At 36.3% G+C, this 19,436-nt stretch overlaps 1 protein-coding gene across 11 annotated transcripts in view; it reads left to right on the top strand.

Moving 5' to 3' along the window:
• Window positions 1–19,436, top strand: part of PRKG1 (protein kinase cGMP-dependent 1) — a 1,415,798-nt gene that overhangs the window by 1,283,389 nt on the left and 112,973 nt on the right. For 8 of the 11 annotated variants that reach the window (XM_086379150.1, XM_086379152.1, XM_086379148.1 and 5 more), the window contains 2 exons: window positions 4,939–5,013; window positions 5,594–5,635. In XM_086379150.1, the coding sequence (XP_086235276.1) occupies window positions 4,939–5,013; window positions 5,594–5,635 (117 nt within the window). The remainder of the gene's footprint in view (window positions 1–4,938; window positions 5,014–5,593; window positions 5,636–19,436) is intronic. The other 3 variants (XM_086379151.1, XM_086379149.1, XM_086379159.1) reach the window with 1 other exon arrangement.

The following is a 19,436-nucleotide window of genomic DNA, read 5'->3' as shown; positions in this document are numbered from 1 at the left end:
CACTAGACCACTCAGGTATGACCTAAATCAAATCCCTTATGATTATACAAGAAATGAGAAATAGATTTAAGGAACTAGATCTGATAGAGTGCCTGATGAACTATGGTTGGAGGTTCGTGACAATGTACAGGAGACAGGGATCAAGATCATCCCCATGGAAAAGAAATGCAAAAAAGCAAAATGGCTGTCTTAGGAGGCCTTACAAAGAGCTGTGAAAAGAGAAGCAAAAAGCAAAGGAGAAAAGGAAATATATAAGCATCTGAATGCAGAGTTCCAAAGAATAGCCAGAAGAGATAAGAAAGCCATCCTCAGTGATCAATGCAAAGAAATAGAGGAAAACAACAGAATGGGAAAGACAAGAGATCTCTTCAAGAAAATTAGAGATACCAAGGGAATATTTCATGCAAAAAATGGGCTCGATAAAGGACAGAAACGGTATGGACCTAATGCAAGAATACACAAAAGAACTGTACAAAAAAGACCTTCACGACCCAGATAATCATGATGGTGTGATCATTCACCTAGAGCCAGACATCCGGGAATGTGAAGTCAAGTGGGTCTTAGAAAGCATCGCTACGATCAAAGCTAGTTGAGGTGATGGAATTCCAGTTGAGTTATTTCAAATCCTGAAAGATGATGCTATGAAAGTGCTGCACTCAATATGCCAACAAGTTTGGAAAACTCAGCAGTGGCCACAGGACTGGAAAAGGTCAGTTTTCATTCCAATCCCTAAGAAAGGAAATGCCAAAGAATGCTCAAACTACTGCACAATTGCACTCATCTCACACGCTAGTAAAGTAATGCTCAAAATTCTCCAAGCCAGGCTTCATCAATATGTGAACCGTGAACTTCCTGATGTTCAAGTTGGTTTTAGAAAAGGCAGAGGAACCAGAGATCAAATTGCCAACATCCACTGGATCATGGAAAAAGCAAGAGAGTTCCAGGAAAACATCTCTTTCTGCTTTATTGATTATGCCAAAGCCTTTGACTGTGTGGATCACAACAAATTGTGAGAAATTCTTAAAGAGATGGGAATACCAGATCACCTGACCTGCCTCCTGAGAAACCTGTATACAGGTCAGGAAACAACAATTAGAACTTCACATGGAACAACAGACTTGTTCCAAATAGGAAAGGAGTATGTCAAGGCTGTATATTGTCACCCTGCTTATTTAACTTATATCCAGGGTACATCATGAGAAATACTGGACAGGATGAAGCACAAGCTGGAATCAAGATTGCTGAGAGAAATATCAATAACCTCAGATATGCAGATGACACCACCCTTATGGCCGAAAGTGAAGAAGAACTAAAGAGCCTCTTGATGAAAGTGAAAGAAGAGAGTGAAAAGTTGGCTTCAAGCTCAACATTCAGAAAACGAAGATCATGGCATCTGGTCTCATCACTTCATGGGAAATAGATGGGGAAACAGTGTCAGACTTCATTTTTTGGGGCTCCAAAGTCACTGTAGACGGTGATTGCTGCCATGAAATTAAAAGACGCTTACTCCTTGGAATAAAACTTATGTCCAACCTAGACAGCATGTTCAAAAGCAGAGACATTACTTTGCCAACAAAGGTCCATCTAGTCAAGGCTATGGTTTTTCCAGTGGTCATGTATGGATATGAGAGTTGGACTGTGAAGAAAGCTGAGCACTGAAGAATTGATGCTTTTGAACTGTGGTGTTGGAGAAGACTCTTGAGAGTTCCTTGGACTGCAAGGAGATCCAACCAGTCCATCCTAAAGGAGATCAGTCCTGGGTGCTCATTGGAAGGACTGATGCTGAAGCTGAAACTCCAATACTTTGGCCACCTCATGTGAAGAGTTGACTCATTGGAAAAGACCCTGATGCTGGGAGGGATTGGGGGCCAGAGGAGAAGGGAAGGACAGAGGATGAGATGGCTGGATGGCATCACCGACCCAATCCACAAGACTTTGTGTGAACTCCGGGATTTGGTGATGGACAGGGAGGCCTGGTATGCTGCGATTTATGGGGTCATAGAGTCAGACAAGACTGAGTGAGTGAACTGAACTGAACTGAAGATCACTGCAGATGGTGACTGCATCCATGAAATTAAAAGACACTTGCTCCTTGGAAGAAAAGTTATGACCAACTTAGACAGCATATTAAAAAGCTGCCATTACTTTGCCAACAAAGTTCCATCTCGTCAAAGCTATGATTCTTCTAATAGTTGTGTATGGATGTGAGAGTTGGATGTAAACAAATCTGAGTCCCAAGGAATTGATGCTTTTGAAACTGTGGTGTTGGAGAAGCCTCTTGAGAGTCCCTTGACAGCAAGGAGATCCATCCAGTCCATCCTAAAGGAAATTAGTCCTGAATATTCATTGAAAGGACTGATGCTAAATTGAAACTCCAATACTTTGGCCACCTGTTGCAAAGAACTGATTCATTGGCAAAAACCCTGATGCTGGGAAAGACTGACGGTGGGAGGAGAAGGGGACAACAGAGGATGAGATGGTTGGATGGCATCACCATCTTGATGGCCATGAGTTTGAATAAACTCTGGGAGTTAGTGATGGACAGGGAGGCCTGGCGTTCTCTAGTTCATGGGGTCACAAAGAGTCTGACAGGACTTAGCAACTGAACTGAACTGAAGGAGGAAGACAGGAATTTTTGTAACTATTTGAATTTTCAAATTGCTATGCATTTTAAATGTTTAAGAAAACAATGTATTAATAGATCTGAGTATTTTTTTTAATTTTATTTTATTTTTAAACTTTACATAATTGTATTAGTTTTGCCAAATATCAAAATGAATCCATCACAGGTATACCAGTATTTTTAAAAAGCTACATTTTAGTAGTTCTTGCTCTTTGTTTTTACCACTTAATTCTCCTTTTTCCTCTGTTAGTGCCTTTTCACAATGTTTAGATTTGGTTGTGTTTAAAATATTAAAGTATTATAAAGGAAAGGATTGGGTATCAGAGAAAATGGATTATAATTCTAAACTGCTATCATTTTGGATAAATAACTTAAACTTTCTGTGTTTAAATTTCAAATTATTTATGAAAACAGGAAATCAACCAGATGTTATCTTTTTTTCATAATTAAAGATATGTATTTTACTTTACAACATAAGCCCATCTCACTTTAAGGAGTTTCTCAAAGAAGGATTTCTCTAATAATAACTAAAATATTCAATAGGAAAATGGGCAGTTTTACCACATAAAGAACAATGGCCAAAATCATATTTTAACCATTATCAACCATGGAGATAACATTTATCATTTATTTATCATTAATTATATTTTTGAAACTTTTATATGGACTGCTGCCTATTGCTCATTCATTCACATTCATTTATTTGACCCTCATTAATAAGTTCATTTTACCTTTTCATACTTTCATGGGCTTCTCAAGGCAAGAGTACTGAAGTAGTTTGCCATTCCCTTGCTTTTGAACTGTGGTATTGAAGAAGATTCTTGAAAGTACCTTGGACTGCGAGGAGATCCAACCAGTCCATCCTAAAGGAGATCAGTCCTGGGTGTTCTTTGTAAGGACTGATATTGAAGCTGAAACTCAATGCCTTTGCCACCTGATGCGAAGAGCTGACTCATTTGTAAAGACACTGATACTGGGAAAGATTGAGGGCAGGAGGAGAAGGGGACAACAGGAGATGAGATGGTTGGATGGCATCACGGACTCAATGCACATGGGTTTGGGTGAAATCCGGGAGTTGAGGATGGACAGGGAGCCCTGGCGTGCTGCAGTCCATGGGGTCACAAAGAGTTGGACATGACTGAGCAACTGAACTGAACTGAATGTTCGTTAAAAAAAACTTGATACTCCATGGAATGCAATTCTTGATTCTTTGACTTTTTGTCTAGTCATTGTGTTTTGTTTCCTTTTTGTATGAAAAATACTTAGTATAGAGACTTTCCTTGTGGACTTGTGGGTAAGACTTCACCTTTCAGTGCAGGATCCCTGGTGGGGTAGCTAAGACCCACATGCCTTGCAGCCAAAAAACCAAAAGATAAAACAGAAGCAGTATTGTAACAAATTCAACAAAGACTATAAAAATGGACCACATCAAAGGAAAAAAAAAAGAAAAGAAATACTTGGTGTATTTAGCCCAGCATTCTAGTTACCCTGTTCCACAGATGAGATCATTACCCAAGGGCCTGATGTAATAGCTACTCCTTTCCCCTTCCAGTCAGCCCCCAAGCAGAGTGTCAAGTTTCTCTTTATAGGTTATTTTTTTTAAGTGTATGTAAAAATGACAAAGCAACATTTAAATTTAAATTAGCAAACATCCTACATGTTTCATGCATGTTTTGTTTTATAATACTCACTACAAATGTGTTGAAGAAGACTCTTGAGAGTCCCTTGGACTGCAAGGAGATCTAACCAGTCCATCCTAAAGGAGATCAGTCCTGGGTGTTCATTGGAAGGACTGATGCTGAAGCTGAAACTCCAATATTTTGGCCACCTCATGCGAAGAGTTGACTCATTGGAAAAAAGCCTGATGCTGGGAGGGATTGGGGGCAGGAGGAGAAAGGGACGACAGAGGATGAGATGGCTGGATGGCATGACCGACTTGATGGACATGAGTTTGAATGAACTCTGGGAGTTGGTGATGGACAGGGAGGCCTGGCATGCTGTGATTCATGGGGTCGCAAAGAGTCGGACAGGACTGAGTGACTGAACTGAACTGGCAAGCAAAGCCATTTGCATGTATTAACATTATAGAGATTTAAAATTAAAATGTAAAATCTCACAGCACTTTAAAAGATGTTTCCTGCTCTCAGTTTATATCATTATCTGATATGTTTCTTAATAATGCACTGATATTAAATGTTTAAATTCATTTTTATTTAGATCCTTTCACATTGTTTCAGTGTGTCATTGAGTATGCTGTCATTGTTACCACTTTGGTGAGGATTTATCATAATCACTGCTTTTTTCCTCTCTGACAGCTCTTTCAAACATTTGATCGGAGGATTAGATGATGTTTCTAATAAAGCATATGAAGATGCAGAAGCTAAAGCAAAGTAAGTGAAAATCTGATGGCCCTAATTTTGATTTTTAAAACATGGTTTTGAATAGACGTAAGGTCAAATATTTTGTTGAACTTAAAGCTCAACATTCTGTTGGAAAGAAAGTAACTACTTATGAGTGAAAATAAGCAAGCTGCTCAAGATAATTATTACATAGTATGCTTACTTAGTATGTCTGTCCTTAAATATGAAACCTTAATTTGGTGAGGAAGATCATCTGTAGAAGGGAAAATGATTAGTTTAAAATCCAGTACAAATAATTGACTATAAATGCATTATTTCTTTCACTGAAAACACTTCCTGAATGAATTGCGGTTGAGTTCACCAGTTTGTGAAATTGCATGATAAATAATAAGGCTGGAAATATTTCCTCATGTGAGTACACTGTTGCTTTACGTTGAACTTTGTCAGTGAAAACTAATCAGTTGATCTAAGAAAGAAGTGGAAAATTTTGTTAGAGCCAAACTTGAGTTATAACCCTCAAGAACATCTCAGAAAACTCTGAGAACTGTTCCTGCCCACCAGAAGTCAAAGCACCATTAATGTAAGTTTTTTTTTTTTTTTTTTTTGACAGAGGGCTATACATCAAAAGACATATTTTTGACATAATCCAGATGTAAGTGTCATATGACCCCTTAAAAATTCAAGTAGGAAAGTTATCTTTAAAGAGTTGTTTTATTGTTGCTAGGAGAATGTTGCCCTTTCTGGTTGAGCAGGTATTTCTGCCAGTGGGGTAGGTTTGGTCACTACACAATACAGATACACAAGGCATATTGCGGACAGAGAGGAGACCAAAGGGCAGAGAAAACTTTTTGTTTGAATTTTTCTTGTCTTGCCATAAAATATGAATTTTATTTCACAACTTGTGTTGTTAAGTTATGATTTGAGATAGTACATAAAGTTATGAGATAGTACATATACCACTGTATTTTTATATAACAGAGTACATTTTTATCTACTAGAATAATTTGCTTTAAAACAAAGCTTTACTTTTTTTTTTAAACAAAAATGTGAAGTAAGTTGAGATTGACTATTTTCTGCAAGAATTTTACATTAATTTTTTAAAAAGTATAATCTATATAATCCTGTTCTTTCTCCCAAGAAGGTAACCTGAGTAAATACAATTTTGTATTTGATATCATATAGGATACAGGAAGGTTTGAATCAACTAATATCAGTGACTAGATGGTGCAGGAAAAGAATCTGATTGATTGTTCTTATAGTAACCTAAAAAAGGATAAAATAATTTCTTTTGCCTTGAGAATCTATGAAGATTCAAAATTTGGACTAGAACTAAATAATTATTATAATTCATTTTGACAGATAAAATTCTATTATTTTCAAAGCTATATACATATATTCACATTTTCTTCTCTATATAATTTGCTTTTGTTTCCTCTGCTCTTTGGAGGGACATAGACTTACATCCTGTAGTCAGGTACCAGCAGTGCCCCTGCTAAGATTCCCTGAGGAAACTACACTAAGCCAGTGTTAACATTAAGCAAGCTCCACGTAGTCATCAGTATTTCCTGTACTGTGGCTGATTGGGATGAATTTTCTGGTTTTCTACTTTAGGTTAAAATACATATGAATGCTAAACTTAGACTTTAGTTTCTGGTATTTGCATTAATCATCCTGAGATGGCAGAGGAGAGTCATTTAATGTTCCTTATCAGTTTTAAAGTTATAAAACTTGCTTATTATTAGACTTTATCCCTAAAGGAACATTTTCTTGCTATATGAACGCTCATATTTATAATTTATGTCAGCAAAGTCTTTCTTGAGTTTGTATCTTTAAATAAGGTTACTATGGATCATTTTATATATATTTATATTTGTATATGTATACTCACACATTTCATTTTATATATATTTTATGTCTACAATTAGTGATAGTATTTACAGTTTATCTAAAATAGTACTTGAGCAACTATCTAAATATTTGTAGAGTTACTGGAAAAAGTTGAAGGTCTTTTAAACTGAAATATATCTTTGATCTACTTCTGTTTCTCTGTTACATTTTAGACAGATTCTCTAATGAATGTTTTTCCTATTTATTCTACCCAAAGTCAAGGGCAGTCACTGGCTTAAAACTGATCAGGGGTGGGAAAGCAATTATGAATTAGTTATATCCTTCTCAGTGTACTGCTGACCTTACAAAGGTTAAATTGTGTATATGTCTCATTAATTCTGGGCATTTATGGGTTCACTTGCACATGCTTTAACTAAAGGTAGGCAGGAAAGCAAATCTATTGAGATTCAGATTCAGACAATTAGAAGATAGGTGTAGCAACAGGTCTTCCCACTGGAAGAGAATCCATCAATACAAAGAAACATGACTCTGAATGAGAACTAGAAGCCTCAGGTTCTACCCCTGGCTGTGTTATTGCCAACCAACTAATTTTGGTCCTGTCTTAACATCTGTCTCTCAGTCTCATTATTTTACCTCTATAATGTTATTTAGTGATTTAATTAATGGCAATATGTAAAAATACTTGGTAAATTATAAAGGGCTATACAAGTAGATGGTATTATTTGTAGAAGCAATCACTGGATATTGAATGTATTTGCTAGATGGTTTGATGTTCAGACAATTTATTGCAGATCTATTATATAGAACAAGTTATATCTGAGACAGTACTTTTTAATCTTATGTAGGCAAACTTGTCTCAATTTAGTAGCATATTGTAAAGTTAAACCTAGCTTGGAAATTATCTGTATCATTTTAATAAAATAGAAACATTTAGTTCAAAGAAAGTTCAATTATTATGAAAGAACCAAAAAGGGCAATAAAATGATGACTACATTTAAATGCTGTTCTTTGAAGTATAAATTTAATGGATTATAAATTAATCATTATATTTATACTTGCATATAAATCAACTAGGATAAATTAGTTTGAATTTTTCTATTCAATTAATACTAAATCCAAATGAAAGCATAACCCACATACTTTAACATTGATTATTATTTAGAAAAAGGGAATAGCTTGATGAAAAATGAAAGTCTAAGACCATTGATCTAAATTCTAGAGAGATGAATAATGTGCATTTTATTCTTCGAAATAACTATAATTACTGGAGGAGGTGTTGTAATGCTTTTTACACTGTTAGCATTTTATAGCTTTCTAATAAATAATCAACATCTAAAGATTTCTGAAGTTCAAAGTGTCTTCTTAATTAGGTGTCTTATCACTCAGAGTAGGAAAACTGTTCAAGTATTCCCCAGGGGAGGATTTTTAAGTTGAACTAACATGTTTAAACATCTATTTGTGACAGCACTGTTTTCTCTTCCTATTGGATTTCTTTCCCTTCAGTACATTGTGCCTTCACTTTGTATTTAACGAACTTATGAGGTTTGCCAGCACTGCAGGGGATAGGAACAGGCTCCAATTGATCTAAATTGCCTGGGTAATTTTGTTAATGCCTCTGGGTTTCTATATAGATCACAAATCCTGTACCATTTAAAACTGAGGTGACGATTTGGCTACCCAGTGTAAGCTTTATTCTTTCAAGGTCCCCTTGACTGTGCAAAATCCACTAAAGATAAGATTAGTATTTTATAAAACCCAACTAAAATGATCATGTTATTTATTCATGTGAAATTATTGTTGGCATTGTCTCATTGACTATGCCTATTTAGGTAAAAAGAAAAAAGGTAAGACTGATAGTAAAGATGGATTCACTTGAGACATTTAGAAACTCGTAGAAACTTAGCTGTTAGCACAGTCAGGATTCAGTGGCAGAAAACAGACCATATCTTTCAGAGAAACCATACCAAGTGTTCAGTTTGGATGGCTGGTCCAGAAAGTTTGACTTGAAAGAAATATCCCAGGGAAATGTTTCTCAAAACTCTTCTCCAAAAAAACAAAACAAAACTATTCTACTGCAGAATAGGTGCCCTGTCTCATGAGATATATTTCCTAGAAAAACAGTTATCCATGACAGAAACTTTACCTTTATGGCATGTTTAAGCTTATCTTAATTGCTGTTAATTATCCACTAAGGGCTTTTTCTTTTTAAAATATGAAGTTATAATCACAAAGACATTAGATGAGACAACCTCAGATTGAAGGTAAAGCTCATTAAATCTTATTTAAAGCAGAAAGTAGCATGTATGATGAAAGGTATTTTCATTAAAGGAAAGGAATTTTCATTACATTATTTTCATTAGAGACTGTGTTTTTATTCATTTAATAAACATTTAGAAATATGCTTATGATAAGTTAAGGATTGTACTTTACAGTGTGCATAACAAATAGAAAACATATTTTTTAATAGTAAGGGTCTTGCAGTTTAGTGGGGAGACTGATATGTAATTCAATAATTATTTTCAATATTTACTTCTAGGTTATGATACTTCTTGTGATAAAGCTCTGTTTGGGTAGAGAGACTGATCTTCATTTTTATATCCTGTCTTATTAAAAAATAACCATGCAGAAAATCAAATCGGAAAAAAAGCACACATTCTATTTCATTCTAAGTGTTTCTGATATATGAATATAGACTACTTCTTAAATGAAATGTTTTCAAGTTAGCTATCATTGCTTATTGTTGAATTTGTACTCAGTAGTTATAGGCAAAATATCTCTTTTTCTGAAGGAAATACTTATATATATTAAGTTGAAATATATGTAATTGTAATAATCATAAGAATTTTTGGTATAAAAACTGGTCTTCAATGAGGGATTTATGTATACCACAGCTATATTCCCTGATTAGGGTTATACAGAGCAGAAAAACAAAATAGCAAATTAAAGTCAGTGTTTTATTTATAATGCTATTTTTAATTAAACTATTTTATATTTTCACCCTAAAAGAACATAGTGATATAGATTAAAAAGCAAAAATCACAGTCTAAACAAATCAAGTATAACTTCTATTAACTATCTTTGTGTTTAAAATTGTACTTATGGTTCTTTACAACTTTATATTCTGCTTTTTTGATTTAACACCTATCATAACTGAGCGACTTCACTTCCACTTTTCACTTTCATGCACAGGAGAAGGAAATGGCAACCCTCTCCAGTATTCTTGCCTGGAGAATCCCAGGGACGGGTGAGCCTGGTGGGCTGCCGTCTATGGGGTCACACAGAGTCGGACACAACTGAAGTGACTTAGCAGCAGCATATTATAAGCATTTATAATATGATTATATATAGTTCTTAAACATAATTTTTGTGGTGACCTGATAACACAGAGAATGGATTCTAATATTATAAACTGATTCAGTTTGTACCCTTGTTGATTCAATTTACTGTGCTTTTGAAAATACGATCTCAATCATTGCTTCAAAAAAAAAAAAAAAAAAGGCACCAAACAACAAAAAATACTCTCAAACTGGTCCCATCTAGCAGTACTTTCCAAATTATTATATGTCATGACACTCATAGAAAATGAGTACAGCATCTTATGCCAGTTGACTCACCAGCTCTAACTCTATCCTGATGCTCTGAAGGGATTCATATCTAAGCCCTTTAATTGAGAAGCTCTGATAGTTATGTGAGTATAGATTCATGAGTGCATTTATTTATGATCTCAGTTGATTAATGGTATTGTTTTTCATATGGAGGAACTGTTTCTTATGACAAAATCTCTATAAATCTTTGAGTGTGGTCATGTTTGTTAAATCTGCATTGCTTGGTAGATAGGTATGTAGGTAAGTAGATGTTCAGTAGCTAAGTCATGTCCAGCTCTTTGTGACTCCATGGACTGAAGCATGCCAGGCATCCCTGTCCTTCACTATCTCCCAGGAGTTTGCTCAAACTCATGTCGGTGATGCTATCTAACCATCCCATCCTCTGCCACCTTCTTCTCCTTTTGCCTTCAGTCTTTGCCAACATTAGGATCTTTTCCAATGAGTTGGTAGATGGGTGGATACATAGATAGGTTGATTGATTTAAAACATTCTATAATTATCTAGTAGGCCATTATGTAACAGCATTATTCATGTTCATTCCATTTGTCATATGCATTCACTTATTTAACCAATATTTTCTGTGTGCCTACAAAAGGTTACATATAAAGCAATGAATAAAATAGCCATGCTCCTTGCCATCATGGTACCTATGGTCCAGTGGAGGAGAAAGACACATTAATTATTCCGGGAACATTTCTCTGAGGAAGTGACGTTTTAACTAGAGTTGAGCTGAATTTTGAAGAATTAGCTGGTACTGGCTAGGAAAGCATTAGCTGGTATTAGTTGGGCAAGAAGTGTTGATAGTATTCTAGACAGACAAACAGCATGTACAAAGTCCCCAAGTTAGGAGACAACATTACATATTCAAGGAACTAAACCAATATGTCTGGGACTTTGAATATGCAAGATGGAGATGGGATTTAAGGATTTAAAGAAAGCACTTCAGGCTTGTAGGCTAGCAAATGTGATGAGTTGGTTTGTAATTATGCGCTCTGGCCTTATAATTACGCACTCTTTCCTCTGTCTGGAGGAGTGAAAATGTGAAAGCAAGAACAGTCAGAATATTTTCCAGATAAAAGCTGATAGCAGATAGGATTGAGTGACAGTAGTGTGAATAGGGAAAAGCATTTGGAGCTAGTTAGATGGCAAAGCCAATAAGTTTTCTTAAGGAAATAGATATCGGAGATGAAGGGCACAAAGGCCGAGGATGATGCAAGAGTGTTGGGTCTGGAAACCAGAGGGAAGCAGTGGCATCCACTAAGATAAAGAATGGTGGCCGCATTTGCAGAGTGGGATCGTCATAACTTCATTTTTACTCAGGTTACATATGAGGTGATTTTGAGACATGGTTAGGCAGGCTTGGAGCTCAGAGAAGAGGTTGGTATTCATTTGAAAATAATGAGAATTTAGGTGGTAAATGGTAATTAGAGATGTGAATGAAAGAGAATGCAGTGTATGAGAATAGTATAGCACTGAGGATTGATTCTTGAGGAACTTTAGCAGTGACAAATCAGAAAAGGGGGAAAGATTTCACACACACACACACACACGCACACACACACACTCCATGTCCAAAGACTAGTTGGAAAGGAGAGAGGTAGAAGGAAAACCAATTAGCATCACAGAAGGCAGAGATGGAGAGGGTTTCAAGAATGGAGGAGTAGACAATGATAGTTGTTGTTTAAGTTCCAGTGTGTTAACTAACAAATAACTATTGAATTTATCAAACCACTAGTTCATTTTCTTCTGGGGATGGAGTGGTAGGGATTGAGTCCCCTAAATGGACTCAAAATGAATCTGATTTGAAGAAGTAAGAATCAATAAACTTATATGGAATTATAAAGAATTTCAAGTAAAATTGCTAACAATGTGTAGTGATTATTATGGATCATCAATGTTGAGAGAAAGAGAAATAAAGCATGTTAAACCCAGCGAAGGAGGAGAGAGTATTAGACTGAGGGAGGGCCTTCCCTGGTGGTCCATTGGTTACAACTCAGCACTCTCAATGCAGGGGGCCTGGGTTCCATCCCTGATCAGGGAACTGAGATCCATCATGCCACCTGGCATTAAAAAAATTAAAGACTGAGGGAGTTCAATACTGGGTGAGAGGGTCTCAGGTCCTTTTAAGTTTCCTAGACAGAAGTAGAACTTCAAAAAAAAAGTCAGACTCTTACCCTGGGTAAGGTTTGTACCACTTTGTGAAGGGATGTTTTTTTTAATTTGGGGAATTAATTTTATTGGAGTATGGCTGATTTATAATGTTGTGTTAAGTTTCTGCTGTACAGTGAAGTGAATCAATTATACATATATCCACTCTTTTATAGATTCTCTTCCCATATAGGTCATTACAGAGTATTGATTAGCACTCTGTGTGCTGTACAGTATGCATGTTTTGATTTAAGTAGTTACAAAAACAGGTCTCAGATCAAATCATGTGGTGGCCAAAAGAAATGATCAAAATCAGAAGAAAGAAAAATAAAGGAAATAATTTTTATTCCATTGACTGCCAAGAGAACAAAATCTAAGAGTCGGACACAGCTGAGCAACTTCCACTTTGATGCATTGGAGAAGGAAATGGCAACCCACTCCAGTGTTCTTGCCAGGAGAATCCCAGGGATGGGGGAGCCTGGTGGGCTGCCGTCTATGGGGTCGCACAGAGTCGGACACAACTGAAGCGACTTGGCAGCTTAGCAGCAGTGCTGTACAGTAGGTTCTTATTAATTATCTATTTTATGTATAGTAGTGTGTGTATGTCAATCCCAATCTCCCAATGTATCCCTCCCTCCTTTCCCTCTTGGTAACTGTAAGTTTGTTTTCTGCACCTGTGACTCTGTTTCTTTTTTGTAAATAGGTTCATTTGTTCCATTTTTCTTAGAGTCCACATATAAGCAGTGTCATATGATATGTCTTTGCCTGACTTACTTCATCATTGTGGCAATCTCTCAGTCCATCCACGTGGCTGCAAATGGCATTATTTCATTCTTTTTATGACTGAGTAATCACCCATTGTACAAATGTATCACATCTTCTTTATCCAGTCTTCCAGGCCCTGAAAGCAACCTAAATGTCCACTCAACTGGACACATTTAGGTTTTCACTTTTCTATCTCACATTATGTAGTATTTCTTTAGTTTTAAATATTGTCCTCACTCTAAAGAAATGTAAAAATTAAAGATTCTCCTAAGAAGAACTAAACATTTTTTCCTAATACCCTAGCATAAATTTGCAACTAAGTCCCTTCTCCTCCAGAGATAACATGAGCATAGAGAGAAAAGAGAGGCACCATGTACCTCAATGCAAAATGCTCATTTATTCTCTACCTTGTGCCAAAAAAAGGACTGCCATCATAGATACATTTAATACAAAAAGAAAAGTTAAAGCAAGAAAGACGAAACTGTGGTAGCGAGCCAGAAGTAGGGCTAGTCTACAAGGCCCGACCTGTACCATCATCTCCCAGAAAAAGTGATGCATGAAACAGTAGATGTACCAAGGTTGACTGGCTGATTACTGTGGAACCAATGAAGTGCCACAGTCACTTTCCCTGACTCAATAACTGTAGAGGGTATTGCCAACATATGGACCTTTTGATGTAGTCCACATAAATATTTTATTCCCATTTCTATAATTGGTCCTCACTGATTTAAAGCTCCACTCTATTTACAAGGAACATTTTAGTGATATTTTCAGGATTACTTTTGGCGCCAAGCCTTGTTGTCTGACACAACGTGACAGCAGGAAAAGACGTTCTCATGTCACGTTTCATTCGCAGGGACAGCCCTTCCGTTGCGCACTCTGCTTGTCAGGGGGAGGTTGCTCGGAGCTCTGTGGCTCACAGAGGGAACTGCCGTTGTTGCTCAGACCTTTGAAAATTCACTCATTAAATGCATCTCAAAACACACAAGGCTATGCAAATCAGAACAGAGGTCTGTATTGTTCAGTAACGTCTTCCCCAATGCCCCAGAGTCGTCTAGCATCTAACAAACATTAGATTTTAAATGCACAATCAAATGCACATGGGGTTGCTCTTTTGAACGCTCTGACTTTGAAATTTTGGACTTTCTTATTAGTGTTTTTCTGCCAAGCATTTCAGAGTAAAGATCTTAGTATTCTCACAATCTTATCAACAATTTATTTCAACCAACTTGGTCTTGATCTAAGCAATTCTCAGGGAAATGAGCCTGGAAAATTGTTTTTCCCCCTATGGAAAGAATTCAAGTGAGTAATATCCTGTTCCAAACAGGGAACTATATGCCAATTAAATGGAAAGAACACTAAGAATGGCATTATGAAATGGCCCTCAAACCAGAATTAGAATTTGCTGACCACTTCTCGGGTTGAATAAGTTAGAAGACAACCCCATTCTCTGGGCAATAAAATTTGTTTTCTTTTTTATAGCAGGACAAAGTATAGGAGGTTTTAAAATTTTGCGGCAGTTGGCCCTGAACTAATAAGTGGCCTTTCAGCTGTACAAGGGCTGTTTACTTTTCAAAGGCTAGTACATGTAATCTGCCTGGAAAGAAGTATAAATGAGTTTCTAAGGGCACCAGTGCAAGCAGATTAAGACTTTAGTGTGACTTGTGATTACAAACAGCGTCAAAGTTTTTCAAGTGCAGTATGACTGACTTCAAAAAAAAAGTTATTTTAAGGATAAAACTACTTTGCCTTGGGTAGAAGTATTTTTATTTCTGTTTCAACTCTCCATTTGCTAATTTCTTCTCCATTTTGCTTATCTTTAAGATTCCTAGGTCACCAGGCTTTATGAAGGTGGATCTCAGTATGTCCTTGCATGCAATCTTTTCTAATTGACAGCAGAGACCTAAAGATAATTGAAAATCTAGTGCTGCTGACTTGCTTGGTGGATGCAGACAAGCATTTCATTACTGACTATGTTTTCTTCTGAAAAGGAAAGCTGATTCCTTTCCACTGTTGTCATAGTACATAACAACAACTGGAAATTACTTTCTAAACATCAGGAGCTCTTTAAATTCTAAGGATATTTTGGTCCCATATGGCAATTAGATCAGCCTTTCCAGAGCCCCAAACTTCAAGGGAAAAGAGAGCATCCTAGTGCTCCTGTCTTTTTGTTATGTTTTGTTACATTATAGAATCTGTTGTGATGTATACCTTTTAAAAAGCAAAAAGAATAATGTCTATCAATAGTATTAGTAATAGATCCCTTTGCGTTCTCAGTAGTTTCCATTGAAAAATAATAATATATGACCAGAATATCTTTTATTCTTCAGTGAAGGGGGTCCCTCTCCGTGGAGTTAAGATGAAGTTGTGTCTGACTCTTTGCCACCCCATGGACTGTAGCCCTCCAGGCTCCTCTGTCCATGAAGATTCTCCAGGCAAGAATACTGGAGGGGGTTGCCATGCCCTGCTCTAGGGAATCTTCCCAAGCCAGGGATCGAACCAGGATCTCCAGCATTGTAGGTGGATTCTTCACTGTCTGAGCCAGGGAAGCCCAAGATGGCATATAGCATAATTCTATAACATAATTAATAATCCTGCTTTATATTCAATATTGGACCATAGTAGAGGGGAAAAACCTTTGAACCTAGTAAGAGCAAGCCTGGTGCTCAGTGGTGAAAGAGGTCCCTCTGGCAAGATCATGCTCACATAGCAAGAGGAATATTTCCTTGGAGTTGGGAGACCTGGGCCTTAGTTACAGCACTGACACCAACTTCTCCATGTGACTCTGGTCACAAGGTCTAGAACCTAACTAGCACCTCTGGACCTGTTTTCTAGTCTGTAAAAATGATCATTTTTAAATTCTTTTAGTTCAAATGCTTAGAATGTGGAAGTTAACAGCCATTCTTTTAGAAATGTAATTCCCTTTTAAATAAACAATATTTTTACTTTTGGGGTTTTCTAAATTAATAATACAGACATCTTTGTGACTGTCAATAGAAAAACAGATTCTTAGGGATGCTAGAATACTTTGTGGATCTATATTTTAAAAGAAGTCACTAAGTCACTTATATTTCCTTCCTCTTAGAATCTGCAAGTTTTGTTAATGCTTAATTTACTCGAAATATTTAAAAAATCATACAGTTTTGCTTGAATTATGTTTTGATAACTGATTGTAGTTCAGTAAACTAGCTTTTAGAAACAGAACAGTTTCCATTTTCATCATTATACATACAATTTTCTCTTGCCAATGTGACATTTAGATATGATAATAAGCCAGTCTATCTTTCAATAAAATGCCATTAGAAAATTATAGAGTGCCTCTGAAACTGGAAATGTTATACCAACATTTCCCCCCATGAATCCTTTTAGAAAGAAAGGACTTTTAAATAATGAATTAAAATGGCAGCATAAGTCATTTTGATACAATGAACATAATACACCATGTTAGTTTACATCTTTAAATTGTTATTTGAGAAAGATGAGATATCATAAAAGTGAAGCATGACTGTTGCTCACAGACATTTGTGTATATCACACCAGTTTCCTCCAATGCATAAATTGGAAACACTAGTCAACTTTATCAACTTTATTAATTACTTCAGGAAGCCAGCCTATTACTCTGATACTCAGAAACAGTTCAAACATTTTAGACAACCTAGGTAAGTTACTGATTGAGCATACTGAAAAGTAATCATTCTGATAGTCTTACAAAGTGGATAAAGCAGCTTCCTAAAATGATTAATTTCAAAATCACTTTCTGTTTAAAGACTTGTAAAGTATGATTCATAGGGAAATTCCCCATCAGTTTTTCTAAGTTTTTTTGTTTAAAATGGTCCTGCTTTATTTTTTTAAGTGTTTATTGTGCTAGTAACATTTGCCTATCAAAATGTCACAATTTAGTTAAACATATATTTTACTGAAAATTATTTTCCTCTTCCAAATCAAGTCTCTTTTTCACCATGCTGGTAAGCAGGTTATTTTGGACACTCCTCTGGATAGGGCTCCTGGTTTTTACTCTTAAGCCTCTTAACTTTATTATATTACATGAACAGTTAAATTAACATAAAGAATATGTTTTAGTGTGTCTAACAATTCTTTTCAAATAGGATCCAAAAAGTTGCCTTGAGATTTAAAAAAAAAAAAAAAGACCATTGAAAGGATGACACCTTTATAACCAAATGACCGATGGTATTTTTTTGAGTGATCATGTGAACAAGAAGAGTACATGACTTACCCTGAAGATCTCCTAATCCCATTATTTAGAGGTTCTTAGTATGTAGACAGACTTCATTGTGTTGGCAGAACTGATTAAATGATTGGTTCCTATGATTTGGGCAACTTCAAGTTCCTAACCCCTCTCCAGAGGTTGGGGGTAGAGCTGAAAGTTCTAACACTCTAATCATGCTTTGCTCTTTCTCGTAACCAGCCCCCATCCTGAAACTATCTCAGGGCCACCATCTCATTAGTATGCCAAAGAGGCACTGACCACTTCAGGGATTCCAAGGGTTTTAGGAGCTATGTGCCAGGAACCAGGGACAAAGACCAAATATATATTTCCCATAGATTAAATCATTAGGTGCCAGTATCATACACCCCCCACTCAAGTCATGACAATCAAAACTGTTGGTGCATGCTAAGTCGCTTCAGTTGTGTCTGACTCTTTGGGACCCTGTGGACCATAGCCTATCAGGCTTCTCTTTCCATGGGATTCTCCAAGCAAGAATAATGGAGTAGGTTGCTGTTCCCTTTCTCAGGGGATCTTCCCAACCCAGGGATTGAACCTGAGTCTCTTATGTCTCCTGCATTGGCAGCCGGGTTCTTTGCCCCTAGTGCCACTTGGTAGACTTTGTAAAATATTTTCCAGGGCAACCAGGGTGTGGAGGGAGAACAGAATCTTCCCTGGTTGAGAACCATTGGTATAAAGAGAAGACAAATAAATACAAAATTATGGGAGATACGAAATACAAAAATTTTTATACACTAAAATTGTATTAGTGTCAGAGTACAGAATTTAATCTGATGTTGAAAATGAGCCTCACTTTCCCATAGTTTCACTTCTAGGAGAAAAGCTTAGGTGCAATAAAAGTGTCACAGTTGGCATCAGACAAGATTGAATTCTAGAAGCATAGAGTTGGCCAAAGTTTACTTAATTCAGTTGCCAGAATACAAATTCTAGAAAGTAATTTGCCCATGTTCAGTTAAGATTTCCTCATTCCTGCTTAATACTCACTATTTTTAAAAATTATATTTACTCCTTCAAAGAAGCAGACTTTTAAGCATAATGGGACAATCAATTCATTGGGAGAACTTGGCTTACCAGAATGCTAAAACTGTTGTTTTGAGGTGGTAGAGTTGGTAAATTTGCCAAAGCTGGGAAAATATACAGTCTCATTTTGTTCCACGCATTGTTGACTGACATTTCTCACATTAGTTGCTAAGTCACTCTAATAGTCTCAAATGTAATTACTTTGTGTATATAATACAATGAATATTCTTTCCATTCATATAACCCGTCAGGTTGTAATGGTAAAACATGGCATTGTATTAAGACAAAAACCCACAAAAACAGATTTTAGGCAAAACTAGTATTTATAATAGAGAACTGATATTACACTGGTAATAAAATATAAGCTTGTATTGTGAAATTGAATGTACTACAAAAGAGAATAATGTGTTGCAGGCAAAAAAAGAAGTGATTTTGAGAACTAGAAGTCACAGATTAGACAGTCCCTTCAAATAGCAGTGTTTTTACCTTACAAGTTCTGTCGACGTGGTTTCATTAACTTTTAGAAATTAAGGGCACAGCATTCTTAAATTCCACCTTTGTGGTAATCACAAACAATAGATCCTGCCAACACAATGCTATATTGTCCTTCTGCCCACTGACATGATTACTATCCCAAGTGCTTTCAAGAGCCAAATACTGGTCAATTTGACTCCCTGCCGACTAATGAAAGAGCCAGAAATAATTAGAGAGACATAGCCATGTCAGTCTACAAGGTGCTGGCATCTGTACCCTCAAATGCAGAAGGTAGACATTTGAAATGCACGGAATGTTCAAATTTCTGTGCAAGAAAAGAAAGTTAG

The sequence above is a fragment of the Bos grunniens genome, chromosome 26, assembly GCF_055505025.1.
Source record: "Bos grunniens cultivar Pamir isolate PY7600 chromosome 26, Bosgru_T2T1.0, whole genome shotgun sequence".
Lineage (NCBI taxonomy): Eukaryota > Metazoa > Chordata > Mammalia > Artiodactyla > Bovidae > Bos > Bos grunniens.
Note: the sequence above shows the minus strand (reverse complement) of the source record. Positions and strands in the feature narration are given on the sequence as shown.